At 38.3% G+C, this 23550-nt stretch overlaps 2 protein-coding genes and 1 long non-coding RNA gene across 3 annotated transcripts; 2 read left to right on the top strand and 1 right to left on the bottom strand.

Moving 5' to 3' along the window:
* The first annotated feature begins 4006 nt into the window (after window positions 1-4006).
* On the top strand, window positions 4007-4936 carry LOC148765920 (uncharacterized). Its single transcript, XM_088812420.1, has one exon. The coding sequence runs from the start codon at window positions 4007-4009 to the stop codon at window positions 4934-4936; it is 930 nt and encodes a 309-aa protein (XP_088668546.1).
* A 7986-nt stretch (window positions 4937-12922) lies between these two features.
* Window positions 12923-14006, bottom strand: LOC148765919 (uncharacterized). The gene is made up of 2 exons (XR_016029273.1): window positions 13344-14006; window positions 12923-13221 (listed from the first exon to the last, which is right to left on the bottom strand). It is a non-coding gene; the product is annotated as an uncharacterized LOC148765919 (long non-coding RNA).
* Window positions 14007-18465: 4459 nt separating this feature from the next.
* Window positions 18466-19068, top strand: LOC148765918 (uncharacterized). The gene has a single exon (XM_088812419.1). The coding sequence runs from the start codon at window positions 18466-18468 to the stop codon at window positions 19066-19068; it is 603 nt and encodes a 200-aa protein (XP_088668545.1).
* Window positions 19069-23550: the final 4482 nt, after the last annotated feature.

Raw genomic sequence — 23550 nt, 5'->3', positions numbered from 1 at the left:
TGGGGAACACTGGTGGGACGTCCATCATACGGTGTAAGTGTGTTCGAAAAACTTTCTTCTCCTTTGATTATAGGCCATCGAAAGACCATGACAAATTTTTATTACTCTGAAACATATCTTCATTTTTCCATGATTCATATGAAAATCTATGTCGTCATAGGATTTTTTTTAAACGCGCAATATAAAAGGAGGAATGCTACGAAGGTTTCTTCTATTTTATATAGGGACAAAATTATCCCTACATATATTCCAGAGTAAGGTTTCTTCCATTTTATATAGGGACAAAATTATCCCTACATATATTCCAGAGTTTATAGAAATCAAAGGACAATGACGTAATTTAGTTAATAAATCAAAGGTTAATTATATAAGTAACATTTCATATTCAAAGTGTTTTTTTAATATTTTATTTTCTATTATAAATTTTAAAATAATTTAAAGTTTGAAAACATATTTTATTCATATTAAAGTACATTCAAAGAGTTTTCTAATAAGATATTATTTGACTATATTTTAGTCATGATTTAGCTCAAATAATTTATTTATGATATGTTTTAATTTGTCAATATTCAATCATTTATAGTCAATTTGAAGAGAATAAATTAAAAAACAATTCACATAAATATAAATAGATAAAATTGAAAAAATAATTGCACAACTTATTATATTAGATAAAATAAATAGTCCTAAAATTTGAGGTGCTAAATAAAATATGAACAAACATATAAGGTTAAGTTAAATGGTATGTAATATTTGATAGTACAAATTACTTTTGATATTTTTTTGTGGTATCTCACATAATTCTTAAGCTACTCTAAACTTTAAATTATATTTTTTTCTTATTAAAACAAACTTTTAGAGATTTTCCTTTTTCTGTAAGTAAATAATGTATGTTTTTATTTTTTGAGAGGAATAACGTATGTTTTCACATTTATATAATTGTCACCAGATAATTTAATTAATATTTATTTTGGGTGGATTAGAGCAACTTTTCATATTATTATTTCTTATTAATACTCACTATCATACGTATCTATCAAAATACTTTCAATATTTAAATAATATATTATTCAAAATTAAGCAGATTTGTTTAGCTTTCTAATTTGTTTTTAATTAAACTTTGAATGATGTGATACATGTATTGTTATTGTTTAGAATCAAAATAACTAATTCATGAAATATTTTTAATTTTATTAATATCATTATATCTTCAGTAACTGAGGGTAAAACATATATAAATAGGTAAATTCTATTTCCCCCTTTACTCTGACTTCGAATCACTTTACTCCCGCATATTCTTAGTTGCGTTGATTTACCCCCCCATGCATCCCCCGACACTTGTACAATTGCCATAAGGCAACCTTCTCCGTCAATTTTCATGGTTTTGACATTGAGGCCGTTTGGACAAGGTCTGAAAATTAAAGAAACACCCACTCACCTGGGTTAAATAGTTTGCATCGTTTTCCCACTCCTCTCTTCCATCAAATTCCCAAATCACTTTCCCTGTAAAAAAAAAAAAAAAAAAAAAAACCAGCAGCTTTATTCGCGATTTTTGGTTGCTTTCTTCCACAACAAAGGTATGGCTAGCACAGTCAGAAAGTATAGGCTCAACTAACATGAGAAGAAGTTGGAGTAACGGGAACTCATCCACTAATTTTAATGAAAATAGAGTCAATTATTATGGTAAGTTTTTTAAGGTTTAAAATGTTTTCACAAAGAATATCGTCCTGCAATTATCCAGTGAATTAATGTGATTTTTTTCAAATGGATCGATCCTCCTTTGTTTGAATGAGCTCGAGGTTGTGGTTGTATTATTAATAAAAGGATGTTAGAGCTTAATAAAAAACGAAGAGCTTCAGCAAATGGTTGAACACTTTTCACATGTAAATGAGAAACTGAAGGCAAAAAGTTTAGAATTGAGACTGAAAACAAAAGAACTTGAACAAAGAATTCACCATTGCTGTAATTTTCAGACCTTGACTAACGGCTTCAAGGTCAAATCGTGAAAAATGGCGGAAAGGGTTACATTGGGACAGTTGTACAAGTGCACGGGGTAAATCGATGCAATTGAGATACGAGGGGATAAAGTGATTCGAAGTCAGAGGAGGAAGTGAGAAAGTGAAATTTGCCCTCAATAAATTTATTTATTAAATTAAAATATGAAATTTAAAAGCAATTCTTTTATTGTTTATGGTAGATGAAAGTAGGGCGTAACTAAGGCACCCCAAGGGGGTAGCTGCCCCTCCAGAAAAAATGAAAAAATTCAATAATTAGTTTTTTTATTTTTATTTATATATTTTAGTCTATTTGCCCCAAAAAAAATAAAAATACCCATTTATAACGCATAATTTTATTTTAATTTAAAGAGTTTCAAAGCATATATTACATTAGCTAGACTTTTGAATTAATTTTTCTTTTTAAAGAATAAAAATAAAATCGGGGGCACTCCCCTAACCCCCCCCCCCAAACACTCCCTGGATGAGATATAACTTAAATATTCTAAAAGACGTATTTTAAAGAGGTTTTTTCTCTCTCAACGAGAGGCTTTTTTCTCTCTCAATGAGAGGCTCTTTCGTTCTCCTTCGATTTGAATTATAGATCTTATCTCAGATTTTACACAGATTTCCAAATCGTCGGTTTTAATCCTATCGATCTGATCGTGGCATTACTGTTCTTATTTTTACTCTATAATTATTTCGGTTTTTTAGGGTTTTGTGGTTTTCTCTTTAACCTATTTTCATAATAACTGTAACCCTATCTCCCTCTTTGCCTTTTTTCCAGATCTGCATCAGACCGGCGGTGTTGGAGGATCCTCACTCTGCGTCTCTCATCTCATCTATCTTTTCTCTCTCACGACGATGGAAGACATCACAGAAACTTTGGCGAATAAGTTTCACTTGACTTCCGACGAAGCGGAGGGTATCACGATTGGCAATATTCAACCTGTCAATACAAATCTCACCGGGGGGCTCAGCCTAGTGGGGAGACTTGTCTCAGATAAGGAACTGCCAGCACACTCCATCAAGGCCAATGTGATCCGCCTCCTTCAACCTGTTAAGGGATGTGAGATCCAATCTCTTGGTAAAAACAAGTTTCTGATTGTTTTCAATCACCATCTAGATCAGAAACACGCACTCGAAGGTTGTCCGTGGTTAGTGGATAAGAACGCCCTCATCTTCTCGAAGTTAGACCGTGAATCAGATCCAACCACTATGGTCGTCAATCATATGCCTATTGTGGTTCGGCTTCACCATCTTCCGATGAATCATAGATCTCTTGAGGTGGTGGCTCAGATTGGTGGTAAGATTGGCATCTTGCTCGAGGTTCTAAATCAAAACCAGATCCGTTTCGCGCAACTTATTCGAATTAAGGTTGCGGTTGACGTTTCCCAAAGCATTAAACGAGGACTGTATCTGCATAAGCTGGATGGGAGCAAAGTATGGGTGGATTTTACCTATGAGCGTCTTCCGAACCTCTGCTTTCTATGCGGATGCCTTGGGCATAACGAGAATAGATGCCCGTTGAGATATGATGATAGCTTTAGGGACCCTGGTGAGCATCTACCATATGGTACCTGGCTCCGAGCTTCCAATCTCAGGGAGGAGGAGAGTTCGAGGCTTCCTCTGCATCCACTAAACTCCAATACTCAGAATACTCCCAAGAACTCGAGCACAAGTAACCTAAGAGGAGTGAACATCTTCGCCTTTTCTGCGCCAGCTGTGAACAACTCACTCCAACTAGATCACCACGGAAGAAAGGAAAATAATCAGGTACAAGATGTGGAGGAAACAAATCTATTCAACACCACGATCGAACTGCATTCCGAGGGAAGAATTGAATCTACACCACGCAAGAGAATAGTGAAATCTGTTAAGAGCCGGGGAAACAAACGGTTGGCTACATCGGGGCAGGATTATAATCGACAGGGGAAAAGGCAGATGCTGAACTTGGTTGATGAAGATATTATTTCAACGGCGGAGACTGCGACGCAGTCCCGCCGAGGACAATGAGTTGCCTAATATGGAATTTTCAAGGGCTCGGGGTGCCTTTGACAATTCACACTCTCGGAGATATTCTCCGAAAATATAACCCCGATCTGGTGTTCCTCTCGGAGACGAGATCTACACGACAGACGATTGAACGACTTAAGAGACGATGGAATTTGTTCGGTATAGCCGTTGAGAAAAATGGCAGGTCAGGTGGGTTAGCATTGTTATGGCGAAGAGAAGTTACAGTTACATTGTCGAGTTATTCACATAATCATGTTGATGTTGAAGTTCTCTCTAAAGATGGGGTCGATCGGTGGAGATTCACCGATTTTTATGGTTTCCCAGAAAAGGATCAGCGGCATAATTCATGGGAACTTATGTGTAATCTCCGACATCAGAGTGAGCTGCCTTGGGTAATAGGTGGCGATTTCAACGAAATTCTCTCCAATTCGGAAAAGATTAGTGGAAACGCTCGCTCTCCAAGTCAAATTGAAGCTTTCCGAATTGCACTTGAATCATGCAATTTGTCCGACATCGGGTTTAGGGGTACACCATTTACGTGGTCAAACAACAGAGAACATCCTCTCACGGTCAGATACCGACTTGATCGATTTTGTGCGGACACAAGATGGCTGAATCGCTTCCCCCATGCCCATGTCCAGCACTTGGAGTTCTCAGGCTCAGACCATATTCCGATTATGCTTAGGTTCAAAACTTCCCCATCTCGGCATAATCGTAGGGGTCGAAAACCCTTTCGTTTTGAGTCTATGTGGATTAGAAGAGATGATTATGAGACAATTATCAACCAGCAGTGGACGGATAACTCAGGGTCAAATCCAATAGAAGCTGTGTTAAGGAAGAACGACGGATGCCGACTTGCTTTAATGGAGTGGAGTAATAATACAGTGAGAAGTCCACATCATCGAATTGAAGAGATTCAGAAATGAGTTCACGCTCTGCATATTGGAACCCAATCAGAGTCCAGCAGAGCCGAAACTCTCTCCCTTCGAACCGAGTTGGAGCGCTTGTATGTGGAATCTGAGATGTATTGGCGCCAAAGGAGTAGGGTGCAATGGATGAGAGAAGGGGACCGCAACACTAAATTCTTCCACGTCAAAGCGACGATTCGACATAGGACGAACATGGTGGACAAAATTCAGGATAATTCGGGGGTTTGGAAAGACAGAGTGGAGGATATTGAACAAGTGGTCTCGAACTACTTTCATGAGATTTTTCGTACCAACGAACCCAACGAGGAAGAGATATATGAGGTGATAAGTCACATTGAGCCAAGGATTTCCGACGACGCACGTCAGGTGCTTTCCCAGCCTTTCACAGCTGTTGAGGTAAACCGGGCCATTGCACAAATGGCCCCTCTTAAATCCCCTGGCCCAGATGGTTTACCTGTCTTATTTTACACCAAATACTGGCACATTTTTGGTGCTAATGTTACCTCTTGTGTTCTTGAGTTTCTTAATAAACACACCCTTCCGTCTTTATTAAATTTCACCTATATTGTTTTGATTCCAAAGGTGAAAACTCCGGAGAAAATCACCGATTATAGGCCCATAAGTCTTTGCAATGTTATATACAAATTTGGGTACAAAGTGATTTCTAATAGATTGAAATTGGTGTTGAATGACTTGATATCCCCTACCCAATCAGCTTTCGTCCCTAAACGACTTATCACGGACAATGTCCTTGTCGCTTTTGAGATAAACCATTTTATTAAGTTGAGCTCTAATAATCGAAAGAATTATATGGCTATTAAATTAGATATTAGTAAAGCTTATGATCGGATCGAATGGATATTTCTCAAAAAAATTCTTGTCCAATTCGGTTTACCTTTGTCCTTCATTGAGCTTATTATGCTTTGCATATCTTCTGTGTCTTACGCTTTTCTATTTAATGGAATACAGCTTGGCTCGGTTCAACCATCGAGAGGGCTTCGTCAAGGCGATCCACTCTCCCCATATCTGTTTATTTGTTGCACGGAGGCATTAATTGCAATGGTCAATACAGCAGTGGAAAATGGTGAATTACATGGAGTTAGAGTGGCCCCCACGGCACCACCTATTTCCAATCTTTGCTTCGCAGATGACACCCTTTTCTTCTGTGAAGCTTCAGAATTGGAGGCTCGCACCTTGAAGGGAATCCTAGAAAAATATGCCCGGACGTCCGGCCAAGTGATTAATCTGGATAAATCAACAATGGTGTTCAGCCCGTCTACACCACATGGTCTCAAAGAATCAATTCACATCAGACTCAGTTTCAAGGTGGTAGATAGACATGACAAGTATTTGGGAATGCCATGCTCCATGGGCCGTACCAAAAAAGAGATATTCGGCTATCTTAGGGACCGCATTTGGACAAGAATTAAAGGTTGGGGAGAGAAGCAACTTTCGAGAGCGGGAAAAGAGGTTCTAATCAAGTCGGTATTACAATCAATTCCGACTTACATTATGAGTTGCTTTTTGTTTCCAAGTAGGTTTGTTAAAGGAAATCGAGCTAGCTATTCGGAGATACTGATGGGGGAATGGGAAGAGTAAAGGCATGGCGTGGATTTCGTGGAGGAAATTGTGTTCTCCTAAGACAGAAGACGGCATTGGATTTCGGGAAATGAAATGTTTTAATTTGGCTCTTCTCGCGAAGCAGGGGTGGCGAATCACTACCGAACCAAACTTACTGTTGACTCGAGTTCTCAAGGCGAAATATTTTCCAAATACAGATTTCTTCTCAGCAGGCATTGGTTCCCGACCCTCGGCAACGTGGCGAAGTATCCTAGGTGCTCGCAATTGCCTTAAACTGGGTACCAGGATGAGGATTGGGGACGGTAAGTCCACATCACTTTGGGCGGATCAATGGTTGGTCGATGATGATTGTCTTCGAGTAATTACGAAACGACCGTTTCACACTTCGTATCCCGACACGGTGGCAGATATTATTGAACCAGTCTCACATAATTAGAATATTCCCCTTATTAATTCCATTTTCTGGCCAATTGACAGGGACAGAATCCTATCGGTGCCGATAGGAGGTCACCAGGTCAATGATAAAGTGATATGGCACTTTACCCCGCACGGGAGATTTTCGGTCAACTCATGCTACCGTCTAATTTTTGCTCGTTTAGAGGAAGTGGGTGGGAATCATGATCAAGCGGGTCAAGCTTCAAGTGGAGGAGAGTCTGGTCTATGGAGAACAATCTGGAAAATGAACATTCCCCCGAAAATTCGCATATTTATCTGGAGAGCAGCCCTTAATTCTCTCCCGACTGCATCAGAGCTTTACAAACGAAAAGTCTCTGCATCTCCGTTGTGCCATCTTTGTGGGAAAGTTGAAACTATCTTGCATGTATTTACTGAGTGTAGAGGAATGGACGTAGTGTGGCAGCAGCCCCCATTTTCTGGAGTTAACATGGGGCCTGCTCTCAACTTTGTGGCTTGGTTTGAAGATCTCAATCTAAAGCTCCAGAAGGAACAAATTTGGCTAGCGGCGGCGGTCATGTGGAAAGCTTGGGATACACGGAACCGCGACATGCACGGAGAAAATAATGGAGCGACAGGTGATATCCTTACCTGGAGTACAATGCACTTGACACTTTACCATGAAGCAAACACGAAGCAGCGAGCAAACCAACGTTCGAGCCATCCAGCAAGTTGGTTACCACCTGGCCAAGGTACTATTAAGATTAACATAGATGCGGCGTTTCCGGTGGGCAGAGATTTCTATACCACTTCAATGGTTGCTCGGGATTGGATGGGAAATTGTATTTGGTGGTGTGTGGAGAAGTTTCCGGGTCGGCCTAAACCGATATTCGGAGAAGCTAGGGCTGCCCTACAAGCTCTGAGGAAAGCTAGAGAATCGGGCTGACGATCGGTTATAGTGGAAGGTGACTGCTTACAAATTATCGAAGCTCTACAAGGAGGTGACACTTCATCGGCCCCATTTGGCGCTATCATTGAGGGATGTTTAACTCTTGCTCGTAATTTAGATTTTGTTTCATTTGTTTTTGTTAAACGGGCAGGAAACAAGCTAGCTAATGCTATTGCTAAATCACATGACTTTTCTTGTACCGAAGGGTTTATCCTTCCTTCAAGTTTGGCACCGTATACCTAATAAAATTGCCCTTTCTTCTTCAAAAAAAAAAAAAAAAAACTTAAATTATGAATTTTTCTTGATATTTTTTCTTTATTCCGCTATTCTTAAAATATTATAAAAGTTTATAATAATATTTTATATAAAATAAAGTTCTATTTTTTTCTTAATAAGATATCACTGCTTGTATATACAGAAAATAGTTATATATTAGCATTTTGCCGTGTCGATGTATATGATTTTTTTATGACGATTTCTAATTTTCTCAATAATTTAATTATAATTGTAATTTCTCAAGTGATTCTATTTCTAATACAGTCTTGTTGAAGAAAAAATATAACATAATAAATAAATAATCGTATAAGCAAATATTTTTCAGTAAATATTACAACTTGATTAAATAAATGATGATGCCAGAATTTGAGAAAAAAACGTCACAAAAAATGGAGATGAAAGAAGACGAATAATGATAATTGTTACACTGATCTTTAAATGTTTTTTAATACTGAATATGAAGATTTTGTTATGCACTGTGCTACATCAAGATCAAGCAAAATCAACATGATCGGAAATCTACATTAACATAATACTAAATCATATCACTAATTTATTAAATATTTATTTATAATAAAGCTTAATTTTAATGAAGTAAATTATTTATTAATATATAAATAATTAACAAAAATCATAAACCACGTGCAACGCACGTGTCTCTTACTAGTCTTTATAAAATTAGAGATTTCTTTCAAATGAACAAAAACTTGTGTTGAGAAAGATTATGCAGCGGAATAAAAATGACACAAGTTTTAAAATCATTATCCACAAGTATATAACTTGTGGATGGAGCCTTCATAAGCGAAAAACAGTATTCAAAGAATACAAATGAGAAGCCACCATCTTCTCTTCTACTCTTCTACGAAGAAATCACAAGTTGATTTCTTCGTAAACGAATTCCTAGTATCTAGTACAAAAGTACTTAACAGTATATTAGGAACACAAATCAGTATTGATCAAAAGAATACAAATAAGAAGCCACCATCTTCTCTTTTAAATGAGAAGCCACCATCTTCTCTTCTACGAAGAAATCGCAGGATGATTTATTCGTAAACCAATTCCTAGTATCTAGTACCAAAGTACTTAATGATATACTAGGAATACAAATCAGGATTCAAAAGAATACAAATGAGAAGTCACCATCTTCTCGTCTATGAAGAAATCGCAAGATGATTTCTTTGTAAACCAATTCCTAGTATCTAGTACAAAAGCACTTAACAGTATACTAGGAATACAAATCAGTATTCAAAAGAATACAAATGAAAAATCCACCATCTTCTCTTCTACGAAGAAATCGCGAGATGATTTCTTTGTAGACTAATTCCCAGTATCTAGTACAAAAGCACGTAATGATATACTATGAATACAAATCAGTATTCAATGAGATTGAATACAAAAGAGACTCAATTCTGCAGTGAGAAATCCATGAAGAAAGCAGGGTGTTGGTAAAAGTGTTCCAACACCCGCAGCTCTGTGCTCTCTGTAGAAATTGTGAGAAATGAACTGAGTTCTTCTCCTATTTATAGGGTCCGAGAGCTCCTTGCCCTGCACGAAATCAGCACTACTAGGAGAGATATGGGTTAGTGGGATAATGGGTTATTGAAATAATTAAACATGTGCCTAAATAACTACCCACTAAGCTAAAAATAACCGCCCACTAATCTTAGATAATAAATCCCAATTAACACAATAAATCCCATAATAATAATTTTGGAAATATTAAAAATTGATTTAAGAAAGTCAAAACAATTAAATTATATTTGACTCTAAGTCAAATATCCAACAAAAATTATGAAGGAGTTTTGATGGCATTAGATAGAAAATGTGTCAAAATTCAAATAAAAAAGATACATATTCAACTCAATATATGTTTTATGGGCCAATCTATCCATTTTCGACCCACTTTTCATGGACGATAAATGATGAGTAACCGGCCCATACAGTCGGGCCGAAAATTTTAACCATTCCATATGTATAAATGGTCGGTCGGTTTTCCAGTTTACGCGAAAGTCAGGTGGCAGATAATTACCCAAGCAACTGCCTCTTTTTAATATTAAACAAATATTATAAATATTTAAAAGTAATGTTTTAATAAAATTACGATAGTAAAATTTTAGGACTTTTTTTAAAACATATATTAATTTATAAAAGAACTCTACACTCAAAAACTCAAAATACAAATTTATTTTATCGTTCATATTTCATATTCTTCTTTATATATTTATTTATTGTAGAAATTTAGTAAAAAAAACTCTTAATTTTAAGATTATATTTTTTGCAACATAATTTTTTTCAAAATGTTGATTATTTGTTGAAAACAAGTTGATATAATAACATTATTATTATATATAAATTAAAAATAATTAGATCATCGATAATACCAACCAACTGACCCACGTTTTCAGTATTTAGCAAAATCAATTGGTGGGGTCGGGTTGATAATTGGACGATAATTACCTGACCCATGCCCAACCTATATAAATATAGGGTAATTGGCATATTGCACCCTCAAATGTTATGTCATTAGCACTTTACACCCTTAAATAAAATAAAAAAAGGCTAAATGCACCCTCCAATTACAATTTCTTTGGCACTTTGCACTCTCATTCACCTTTTGGCTAAAAAATGATTTGTTACCTGTTTGTGGGATTTTTTTTTAATGAGGAGAAAAGGATATCATTAGGCTACGCGAGCCAGGTTCAAGGGAAGAGAAATACCTTCCGAACAAGATAAATCGGTCGGTTTAGCAAGAGCATGGACAAGACAATTTCCAGCTCTTTTGACAAATAGAAAAGAAATGGAATGAAAATTACGAGCAATAAATAAACTTTCTTCAATGATAGCTCCAAAAGGAGCCAAGCTAGCTTCGTCTTCCCAGCCGAACTTGCTGCCCTTGCCTCGGGGCTGAGATTTATTATTCAGAGACAATTCACTAGAGTTTGGATCGAGCTTGACGCAGAAGTCGCTTCGACTTCTTTTGCACACGGACAAAGGTCATTGGAGTCTTCAGAGTTCTCTCACGGCGATCCGGAACTCTCTTTCAACATTGGAGTACAGAATTACACATATCTACCGGGAGGGCAATACAGTCGCTGATGCATTACCTAATTTGGGGTGTCAGACCGAGTTGGCTCGTACCTTCACAACAGCGGAGATTCCCCGACCTATTCAGCAGATGATTTGGATGGACCAATTTGGATATCCATCCTTTCGACAACATTCTCGCACATAGGTGCCATGCATTCCACGTTTTTATATTATTGGCAATTTAGGCATTTTCGTGAACTTTACATGTTAGGCAGGGTTGGGGTGATTATGGATTGTCAGGGTCTATCAAGACTAGACTGTTTGCCGAATGGTGCCACACATTTCGCAGCCGTTATACCTGTTTCGCCCATTTTTGGCGAAAGTGTAACTGGCCTCGGCTGTTGTGGTGAGGCGAACGGTCTACCTTGGTCTTCCCCGACCTTCTATGATCATTCCTACCCTTGTCATTTTTATTATTTGGGCCACCTGTTTTGCCCGCATTCTTAACGTTTTGTTAGTTAGCTGTTGTCTTTTGTTTGTCAATTGCTATTATTAGCCATAAGTTGGGCAGTAGCAATTTGAGCGGAACTCATTCTGTACTTCTTAAATTTTGTTTTATAAACAGGTAGGGGGTCAAGCCTATCCCCCCACCCTAAAAAAAAAAAAAAAAAGCTAGCTTCGTCTTCTTTTAAAGCGTCAAACAACTGCAAGTTATCTCCTTCAATGATGATGGCATTACATCATTTCCTTAGCGCAATCTGAAGAGCAAAAAGGGCTCATTTTGCTTCAAAATTGGCTGGTAATGGCCGCCCATTGAAATTCTTGATTGCTCACCAAATGCACTAGCCTTACGGGCTACCATTGATGTAGTGTAGAAGTTTTTGTTCGCTGGGAAGGCCGCATCTACATTGATTTTTACTACCCCTAGTGTAGGGGGAACCCACGTGGAGGGATGCAAAATTTGGTAAAGACCTGCATGCAGAATCGTGTTGGCTTGCTGGAAGAGATCCAGGTATTCTATGCACTGATACGCATAAAACCTACCTATGACAAACCACAAGTGTACAGTATCACGTTTTGTAGAATAGTGAATTCCAGATATCGATTCACATGGAATTAAGTTCCTAAATTTACCAAGTACGTAATTATACTATCGTAAACACTATCTAGACAGACGAAAGAATGGGGGAAATGAAGCTAAAATGAAAAAAAAATAAAAAAAATAATGGTCCGCGAGGACAAGCGATGAATTCTGATTTGTGATGGCTTCTAGGGTAAAATCCATCAGTGTACTATCGATAAAGATCTACAAATCCGAATCTAATGTCAATTCTATATTTACTAACCCAGCCACTAAGATTTTCTAACCCCCGTCTCCAGTGTAGTTAGAGTCTACCCACAGGTTCAACATCTGCGTTCAGAACCTGATATACTATGAGAGCATTTAGGTCAAGTCCTTAAGGGCTACCAGAGGTGCATCACGTATCCGTTTCCACAACCCGAGCTGTGTTGTCACCCAAACAAAACATGATATTGTTAGTGCAGGTATTAATAGTATCTTCCTCATAACTCCAACCAAATGAGAGATTACTGTTAAGGCTAGACGCAGTACGAGGGTGCCAAAACCCAACCCACGATATATTGATGGGCCTGATGCTTAGTATAAGTTATTTGCTTTAGGGTTAACTGCAAAAAATCCCCTAAACTTTGGACGTTTTTGCGCTTTACCCCCTGAACGGAAAAAAGTTGCACGAGCATACCCGAACTTGCCAAATTGTTGCACCGACGAATAAAAAGTCCATTTATAGCCAATTTTTTGCCTGAATTGCACACGTGCAACTCACACGTGACAATGGAAGGGCAATTTCGTCGATTCACAAGATTTTCAGATAAAAGAATTAAAAAAAAAAAAAAAAAAAAAAAAAAAAGAAAAAAATAAACAAAACAAAAAAAGACCACCCATCATCTTCTTCGTCTCCCTCTTGCTGCAAAACAGGGGAATCAGCATATTTAACACCACCGCCACCAACATCTCTCTCCACCGCCGCACCACCACCTGAAATTATCATATCAAATTACTAGAAATTCAATATGAAAAATCCCTTATCTCAAAAGAAAAAGAAAAAGAAAAAGAAAAAGAAAAAACAAAGAATTAGGGAAAAGGGAAAGAGAAAAGGCCTGCTCCGTCTTCTTCCTCTCTCCGGCGCCGCATCACCACCACCACATCTGCTCCGCCGCCGCACCACCACCACCTCCACCACAACCAAATCTGCCAACAACATCGCCACCTATACCAACGCCTAAGCCTCCACCGACTCCACCTTCAATTCCTCCACTGTCACCTCCAACTCCACCACCAATTCCTCCACCAACACCTCGTCCAAATGTCCAACTCCTCCGCCTATACCCAAAACCCCTCGCGACGCCGCGGCGGCCAATTTCTTTTCTAAAACCACCACCACCAAATCTGCCTGGCGGCAGATTTAAGAGCACAACTCCCCTCACATTCAATTAGTGAATTTGGAAAGAATCACCGCCGGATTATGTGAGGCTAGGCATCACCGCCAATCAACGGCGATATGGATGGTGCAGAGTTTTTCTCATCCGGTGAATGGGAGGTTTATGTCCTCTATTTTCGGTGGGCCGCGAAGCAGAGGCGGCGGAGGGCTGCGAAGCAGAGTTAGCAGGCGATAGAGGGTCGCGAGGCAGGCAACCGGCGAATTAGAGGCGGCGGGCGGCGGACGGCGGTGGGCTGAAGAAGGACGAAGAGTAATTTGGTTTTTGGTGGTGGTGACGCGAAGAAGATGAAATCTTTTGTCTTTTTCTTTTTTTTTTTTCTTTTTGTAAATTTATTTATATTTATTAAAAAAATGAAGAAAATAGGTGTAAGAGGAAAAGACCAATTTATCCCGGCTAAAATCATGTGCTTCTCACGTGTTGTGGATTCCCGGTCTATTTTTGCTAAAAATGGACAATTTTTGCTCCGGTGCTACAATTTGACAAGTTCAGGTATGCTCGTGCAACTTTTTTCCGTTCAGGGGGTAAAGCGCAAAAACGTCCAAAGTTTAGGGGATTTTTTGCAGTTAACCCTTTGCTTTATTTATTGTTTAGTAATTTGCTTAATTATGGTATTTTCTCTAGTTAGGGTTTTATTGTTTGAAGTATAAATACTCAGACACGTACTTTGGTTTTCTAGATGACGAATAATACTACTTTTTCTGACTTCTTGCGTAAGTAAGAATTTGAAGATACCTTAAGATCGTATCAATTGGTATTCAGAGCGAGGTTGAGGTTGAGATCGTATCAATTGGTATTCAGAGCGAGGTTGAGGTTGAGATCGTATCAACGCTTCATTAGGGCTAGGCAGAGATAATATCGACGCACAGCTCAAGTTATGGGAACAAATAAAGAACGAATAGAGAGTTTGGAAAATTCTGTACAAGAAATTCGCACATCTATGCAACATCTTCTTGATAGGGGGAATGAGGCGCGCCTAAATCCGTGGGGTAGGCGAGGCAATCGATCACCGCCGTCGTCAGATGGATCCTCCGATGACAAGAGCGATGACAGTCGCGCATCACGTAATTCAGTGAAAAGTAGGGCGTCACACCGTGGTGAAAAAGAACGGCGACAAAATTCCGCTCGTATGGATTTTCCGCGGTTTACGGGAGAAGAACCAAGGACATGGCTTAATCGTGCCAATCAATATTTTAGCGCTAACGAAGTTCGTGGGGAGAAGAAGGTACGACTTGCTTCGTACTATGTGGAAGGGGACGCGAATCAATGGTGGCAATGGTTCGAGCGGACTAATCGTGACCGTCGATTATCATGGAGACGTTTCGAGAAAGGAGTGCTGCTACGGTTTGGCCACGGGGATTACGAGGACCCCAACAAGTCGATTTGTAGGCTGCGACAAAAAGGGAGCTTTCTTGAATTTATGGGGGACTTTGAGAAGTTGATGAACTGTCTACCGGAGTGGTCAGAAGCTGCCCTGACAGGGGCTTTCATGGCAGGGTTAAAGGAGGAAATAGCCACAGATGTACGACTTTTCAAACCTAGAGATCTCTAGACAGCCATAGAATTGGCAAAAAGAAAAGATGAGCAGTTACTTTCCAGCCGGAGAATAAGGAACACTAATCGCGTCGCTGGAAGAACCCCATCGACCACACCTACTTTGGGAGTATCGGGACGAGCCCCGCCCATGGGAGAATAACGACGTATGTCTGGGGAGGAATTGCAAAGGAGGCGTGATCAGAATTTGTGCTATTATTGTGACAAAAAGTACGTTAAGGGCCACCAATGCAAGCGAACCCAAGTTCTACTCATCGAGTTGGATGAGAAGACCGACGATGATAACGATACTCTAGAAGATGAACAACAAATCTCTTTAAACGCCATAAGCGGCGAGGTTGGCGGACGAACGATGCGCCTAACAGGCACCCTCGGGGAGTCGCATGTGGAGGTATTGATTGTTAATGGCTCAAGCCTTAATGTCATTAACTCTAGTTTGGCTCGACAAATGCAACTCTCAGCAACAAAGATTAAACCAATTGGTGTTCGGGTGGCTAATGGTGCAAGATTGGAGTGTGCGGAAAAGTATGAGTCGGTCAAAATGAAATTGCAAGGCTATAGTTTCACGACAACGTTATTCGCATTGGAATTAAGTGATCTGGATGTGGTGCTAGGTATACCTTGGCTTGAAAGTATTGGAGTAGTGATAAACGACTACAAGGCCAGGACAATGAGTTTTACAGAGGGAGGTCGAGAATTCCATATTCAATGACGTGCAAAGAAAGAAATTGACATGGTTGACTTAGATTCTATTCGAGCCGATTGGATTTCTGGCGGTGAATTATTTGTAGTGGCGGGAGACGGGGGCGAGTTACGAGATTGCGAATGAGAGTTGGAGGAGAGCAGTGAAATAAGCAAATTACTTGAAGAATTCCGCGATATTCAGGAATTGCCCAAAGAACTACCACCAGCCCGGATCTTCGACCACCGAATTCGACTTTATGACGAAACCAAAGTGGTGAACGTTGCTCCGTATCGCTATGCGCACTTTCAGAAAAGTGAGATCGGAAGGCAAGTGGAAGAACTACTGCAATCGGGGTTGATTCGGCGTAGCACGAGCCCCTTTTCCTCACCAGTTTTATTAGTTAAGAAAGATGGGTCGTGGCGATTTTGTACAGATTACAGGGCCTTGAACAGTGCTACGGTTAAAGATCGTTTTCGCATTCCGACGGTGGATGATATGTTGGATGAATTGCACGGCGCTGAGTACTTTAGCAAGCTCGATCTACGAGCTGGATATCACCAAATTCGTGTTCACCCAGACGACATACACAAGACAGCTTTTCGAGCACACAACGGGCATTACGAATATTTGGTTATGCCACTCGGGTTGTGCAATGCGCCATCTACGTTCCAAGCGGCAATGAATGAAATATTTCGACCATACTTGCACCATTTTATTCTGGTTTTTTTTGACGATATTTTGGTCTACAGCCGATCGTGGGCAGATCATCTACAACATTTACGTGTGACTTTAAAATTTTTATGAGATGGGCACTTCTACGTCAAACCAAGTAAATGTTGTTTTGGCCGTAAACAAGTTGAGTACCTTGGCAACTGGATTTCTATTGAAGGAGTGCGAGTCGAAGTTGAGAAAATTAGAGCAATGGTGGAGTGGCCTAAACCTGCCACTGTGCGAGCTCTTAGAGGATTCCTTGGATTGACCGGGTATTATCGTAAATTTGTGCATAATTATGGTACTATTGCGAGGCCATTAACGGATTTATTAAAGAAATGAGCGTTTGGGTGGAATGAGAAGGCTGATTGATCAGGCCTTTGAAAATTTGAAACAGGCTATGGCTAGCACACCGGTATTGGCACTACCAAATTTTAACGAGGACTTTATGATCGAGACAGATGCTTCTAGGGGAGGAATTTGTGCTATACTAAGTCAAAATGGCCGACCGCTGGCATATTTGAGTAAGGGTCTGAGCGCGACAAAACGAGCATGGTCGACGTATGAGAGAGAAATGCTTGCCATTTTGGAAGCCGTTCGAAGTTGGCGGCCCTATCTTCTTGGCCGCAAATTTAAAATTTGTACGGATCATCGTAGTTTGCGTTGTTTGCTAGAGCAATGGGTCACTACACCGAAGCAACAAAAATGGATAGCACTACACCGAAGCAACAAAAATGGATAGCAAAACTCTTGGGGTTCGATTGTGAGATTGTCTATAAACCGGGAAAGGAGAATGCAGCAGCTGATTCATTATCACGTCGTGACCAAGGGAATCTCACTAATGTTGTAACCACTAGTGAACATAATCCAGGCGCATGCGAATTACAGACAATTTCAATTCCAGCATGGGCAATCTGGGAAGAGATCGCTGAAGCAACAGATTCAGATCCTAGACTAGTAGGAATAAAAGAAAATGTGGGCAGAGGCTTGGCTGAAAGTGAAGGGTATTCAGTTCGTCGAGGATGAGTGTGGCGGAAGGGAAAGGTGTTAGTGCCCGAAGTCTTGCCATTGCGAGAGAAAATTTTGAAAGGGTTCCATTGCTCACCATCAGCAGGCCATTCTGGTGAACTTAGAACTTTCCGACGAATAGCTCAACTGTTTGTGTGGGCTGGAATGAGAAGGGATGTGGGTCAGTGGGTTCGCGAATGCGACATTTGTCAAAGAAATAAGTCCGACTTGCGCAAGCCCGCGGGTTTGTTGGAACCTCTGTCAATTCCCGATGTCATTTGGGCAGACATTAGTATGGATTTTATTGACGGGCTACCGTGCTCTAGCGGCAAGGACACAGTTCTAGTAGTGGTTGACCGGCTTTCAAAATATGCGCATTTTATGGCTCTTTCGCATCCTTATTCTGCTAAAGATGTTGCGAACACTTTTGTGCGTGGAGTCGTGAAATTACACGGCATTCCAACCTCCATTGTTTCTGACCGCGATCGAATTTTCCTGAGCAACTTTTGGCGGGAATTATTTTGTCTTCAGGGAACGCAGCTAAAGACCGGTACGGCTTATCACCCCGAGACCGATGGATGGACGGAAGTGGTAAATCGGTGCCTTGAACAATATTTGCGATGCTTCGTTGGGGGACAGCCGAAGAAATGGGAGGAATTTTTTGCATGGGCTGAATTTTGGTACAACACAACATTCCACCAGTCTATAGGCATGTCTCCATTTGAAGTCATGTATGGACGACCACCACCATACTTGGTTCCATATATATTAGGATCAGCCGACGTATAAGAGGTTGACCAGACCCTCCGAACTAGAGACGAGATCATGCGGGAACTCAAGTGCAACCTCGCCGCAGCTCGAAATCGAATGAAACAAGTAGCAGATCGTCATAGGCGAGAGGAGGAGTTCGAGGTAGGTGAATGGGTCTACCTTAAATTGCAACCATATCGGCAACACTCAGTTTTTAAACGCATCCACCAAAAACTCCCTAGCAAGTTTTATGGGCCATTTCAAGTCTCTGCTCGTGTGGGCCGTGTCGCATATCGTTTGGAATTGCCAGCAAACACGCGCATTCATCTAGTATTCCATGTATCATTGCTTCGCCGCAAATATGGGAATCAAATTACACCGGTACAGACTTTACCCCCATACCATGTCGAAGGAGGACCATTGGTGGAGCCTAATCAAATTTTAGGGTCGCGTACAATAGATAGAAACGGAAGCAAGGTTCAGGAAGTTCTTGTCCAATGGAAGGCGTTGTCGGCGGAAGAGGCGACCTGGGAATCTGCAAGTACCTTGAAGCAACGGTTTCCAGACTTTCACCTTGAGGACAAGGTGCGTTTCGAAGAAGGGGAGAATGTTAAGGCTAGACGCAGTACGAGGCAGCCAAAACCCAACCCACGATATATTGATGGGCCTGATGCTTAGTATAAGTTATTTGTTTTATTTATTGTTTAGTAATTTGCTTAATTATGGTATCCCATCCATAGCTATCTATCCAAACTACCCAATCAAAAATGCCCTAAATATATATGTGTGAACATTCAATTTGTTAGATGAATATATGTGTACATAGGGCTGACTCCATCCTTGCGCAACGATGGACTCAAGTCCCACTCTCAATTGATAATTTATCCCATAATTTTTTTTCCTATTTAGCCCACCCAATTTTTTATTAGTTAGTCCATCTAAATATCAAATTAGTGCAAAAAACGCTTCATTTTATTAACCAGTTCATCTTAAATTCAAGTTAAAATTAATGCAAATAAATGAATTTCAAACTCAATATTTTCCAACATAATTAAACATAAGTGATCTATTAATTTCTTATTGACCAACAAATAAATGTATTCAAACTCAATATTTTCCAACATAATCAACAAAAAAGCAAATTCTTCATGCATTATGAAGATATACCTACCATTCATTGTTTGATTAGATACTAAAGGAAGCCGGAGAATATAATTACAGAGTTTGCCTTGAAAACAGATTAAAATCGGTTCTTGTTTGAATTTGTTGTCATGAAAATAATGAATGAATATAATTAGAGCATAAAATTTAATTTCTTTAAAAATATATATTATGGGCTGTCATAATGATTAACCTTTGACAGTATTGATCGATCAATTTGATATTTTCACCATAGAGTGATAAATAAATACAATGATAATTTTGTAATTAGCTATTGCCACAAATCAATGTAATCAACTTCTTCCTCCACGGGCATCGTCCCATAATAACAAACATTTGAATAATCATTAATTACCATATTCGCCGTTTCAATCTCGTCTGTGAAATGATTATTATCGATAAAATAATTCATCTCCGTATCCATCCATTCAAATCCGTGATCATCCGGTGACGTGGAGCTGCTTTCCATTTGCGAAAAGAGAGAATCTTCTGAATATTCGTCGTCTGATGAAATACTGCAAGTGTCGAACCTTTGATCATCAGATCCATTAATAATGTCTTCGACTTTTGAATCGTCGTCGTCTTGTTGGAGTAAAGACATAACAAGTAGTGAACAGCTGTCGATATATTCTAAGAGCTCTACCTCATTCAAATCATCGTAACTCGAAAAGTTGGTTTCATTTGCTGTCGAAAAATTGGCCATTTATTATTAGAAAAGGGTACTTGTGTATATATATAGATATATATCAAGAACGAGAGATAAAATATGAAGATTAGAAATTTAGAAGAAGTAGTTTTCGAAATCTCCGATAATGTCTTTCTCAAATGAGTGTACGCATATATATATATATATAGGCATAGGCTGGTCATATATATAATATATATCGATATTATCACGTGCAACTACCATGGTTGCATGTGCATTTGTTTCTTTAATTTATTTACCTAAGAGTTGTTGTTAGTTGGTTAATGAAGTTATATCACATTATATATATTAATGTTTTAAATTTTGAGATGAGTCATTTCATTGCCCATGTGAACAGCTAACTTTGGTGATCCTACCATTCATGCAGTACTACTACTACAATAATATTTATATATTATTAATATTTAATAATGATTCGAATTATTTGGTCCAAATTAAATTTGTCATGAAATAACCGAACATGATGCTGATTATTCTACTCCAGAGGCTCTGTCGGCAGCAGAATACAAAAGAAAGATAAGATAATAATCTAATAAATTGCATATGATATAAATATATATATATATATGGCCCGGTCGACATGAAAAAAAAAAAGAAGTTGATCAATAATTAAGATCAATAAAATCAAACTAATAATCTCTCATCACATGATAAACAAATTATGACAGCATACACAGATTCATAATAGTTAATATAAACTGTATTTTAACACAAAACGAGTACAAACTAGAGCACATTCTATGGAATCTAGATGATCATGTTGAATTTGACACCATAAGGGTGGAGGTGTAAGAAGATTCATATAAAATTGAGGGGTAGATGTAATTATCCAAACAAGATGGGGTTTTCGTAATTTAACCATACCTCAGGGGTGGTTGTAATTTAGCCTTTATGGTAACACTAGAACCTATGCTGCACGGACACGGACACGTGGACACGGCGATACGCGGATACGGACACGGTGATACGGCATTTCCAAAAAATTAGGATACGGACACGCGGGGATACGCGTAAATATAAAAAATATAGGGGTATATTTATAAATAATAAAAATATAGGGGTATATTTATAAATTGTAAAAAATATGTATAAGTCGTCATCGCATAAGAGAACCGCTCGCCCTTGTTGCTCGTGTTCCTGGTCGACGTCGCATGGTAGACTTTTGGAGTTTTGGGTGGACTCACAAAGAAAAAGAGGAAATATGTATTACAGAGAATAAAAAATGCGCATTTTTTTTATTAGGGTTTTCTATTAAAATGTAAGATAAAACGTAAGAGAAGTGTCCCAACTTTTTAAAATTGTGGATACTGCCCGACACGGGTGTCCTACTTTTAGCAAAATTACGACACGACCCGACACGGATGTCCGAGAAGTATCAGGGTCTATCCGAGTGTCCAGGTGTCGGATACGAGGACTCTTCACCTTCTAGAAGTGTCCGTGCAGCATAGACTAGAACAATTGATATACAAAAAGAAAAAGAAACAAAAGGCAAGCTAGGACAGTTGAGTCATGAATAAATACAGACAAAATTATTACAGATTGAATTTCAATACTAAATAAAATTAGATTCTATTCCAAACAAATTATCAATGTCCGAATATAATTACATAATTATTATTTATACTATTATTTGTTTTTTGGAACAGCAACAAACAAACATTACAAGTGATCCTGAAATGCAAAATCAATAATACATAGAAAAATTAATGAGATACGTACAACTCACATGCACCATGCACCAGTCTAGTAAAAATTAAATTTAAAAATTAGCTAAACAACTATAATCGTAACACAATTAGGAATTTGACGAATATTCAATCTTTCAAACGTATGGGATCTAATCAAACATTTTAAATTCATCTGTCTACAGTTCTATACAATCAAAGATAATGTTGATGAATTTTGGAATCAACATGACAAGGCTGCACGTGTACGTTGATCCAATAACTCCAGGTAATAAATTAAATAATTAATTAGTCAAACGTTTTAGACCTAAAACTCATGCATGTAAAATTGATGGGAGCATCAAACAATTGCTGTCAGATCCCTTTGAGTAGAGTGTTTATGCCGATAATCGGCATCATGTTTGTTTATTTCATGACAATGTGAACTATATATTATATTCTTTTTCCTCATAATTCGAATCTTCAATAATTAATCATCGCTCGAGGAGAGGGAAATTTATTTTTATAAGTTAATTAATCTTCAATAAGAGCATGAATGGTAGGATCACCAAAATTATCTGTCCACATGGGCAATGCCTCTAACTGAAAAATAAAAAATTAAATACATGCATAATAACCCAACAACTATTAGGTAAAGAAACAAATGCACATGCAACCATGGTAGTTGCACGCAAGGGCGAGTCCACCCAAAGGCTAGGGTGGACTCAAGCCCCCCTAATTTTCTTAAGTTTTTCTAGTATATAATATCCCTATTATTATATTTGATTTTTTAGCCCATTAATATATTATTAAGTCCACTTGTTTAAAGCCCAAATTGGTTAATTTTACAATTACCTCTTCTTTTCTTTCCTGAACATTCTCTCATGTTCCTTTACAGAAAAAGGACAAAAAAAAAACGTTATATCGTTCTTCTACAGCCTTTGCTTGACGGAAAACACCACCTACCGGCAATCAGGCGCCCACAAAGAAAACAATATTTTAGGTTCCAAATATTCTAATTGATTAAGGTTTGTTGACTTTTTTCTCATCTTAATTTTCAAATTGTATATTAATTAGAAATCGATTGTGTAATTTTATCAATCAACTTGATATTTATGTTTCTTGTTTATGTATTATCTTATGAAAGTGAAGGTAAACAAATGGAAATTTGGAAAATGGAAACTCTTATAAAGTGATTAATTGATGATAATGGTAAAAAATAAATTTAAGGAATTAGGGTTTATTGAATGTGGATATAATTGACAAAAAGAAAGAAATTGAATTGATAAATTGTAGTACTGGTTAATTGAACTGGTGAATGAGAAGAAAAGGAAAAAAAAAAGAAGAAGAAGACAGACAGTGGGAGTTTTGGTTTCCTCTGCTTCTGTTTCCTCAATTCATATATAATACAGGAGACTTTTTCCCCCTCAATTCTCATGAAATATAACAATATTATTATTCTATTAATCCACTACTTATTATTATAATATTATTACATGAAGTGGCATTATTAAAATAATAATTATTATTAGTACATAACTACACCAAAATATGATAGTTTATGAATTTGAAGTTCTTTTTCTTTAATTATTACTATCTTGAGCCTATTATATCTTTTTACTGATATAT

The sequence above is a fragment of the Erythranthe guttata genome, chromosome 13 (assembly GCF_056151865.1).
Source record: "Erythranthe guttata isolate IM_541 chromosome 13, IM_541, whole genome shotgun sequence".
NCBI classification, from domain to species: Eukaryota; Viridiplantae; Streptophyta; class Magnoliopsida; order Lamiales; family Phrymaceae; genus Erythranthe; species Erythranthe guttata.
This window is presented reverse-complemented; position numbering and strand designations above follow the sequence as displayed.

What these genes read in the sequence shown, in the direction of transcription:
- LOC148765920 (XM_088812420.1), top strand. Translation starts at nt 4,007, where the DNA reads ATGAGTTGCCTAATATGGAATTTTCAAGGGCTCGGGGTGCCTTTGACA.
- LOC148765918 (XM_088812419.1), top strand. Translation starts at nt 18,466, where the DNA reads ATGCGGGAACTCAAGTGCAACCTCGCCGCAGCTCGAAATCGAATGAAA.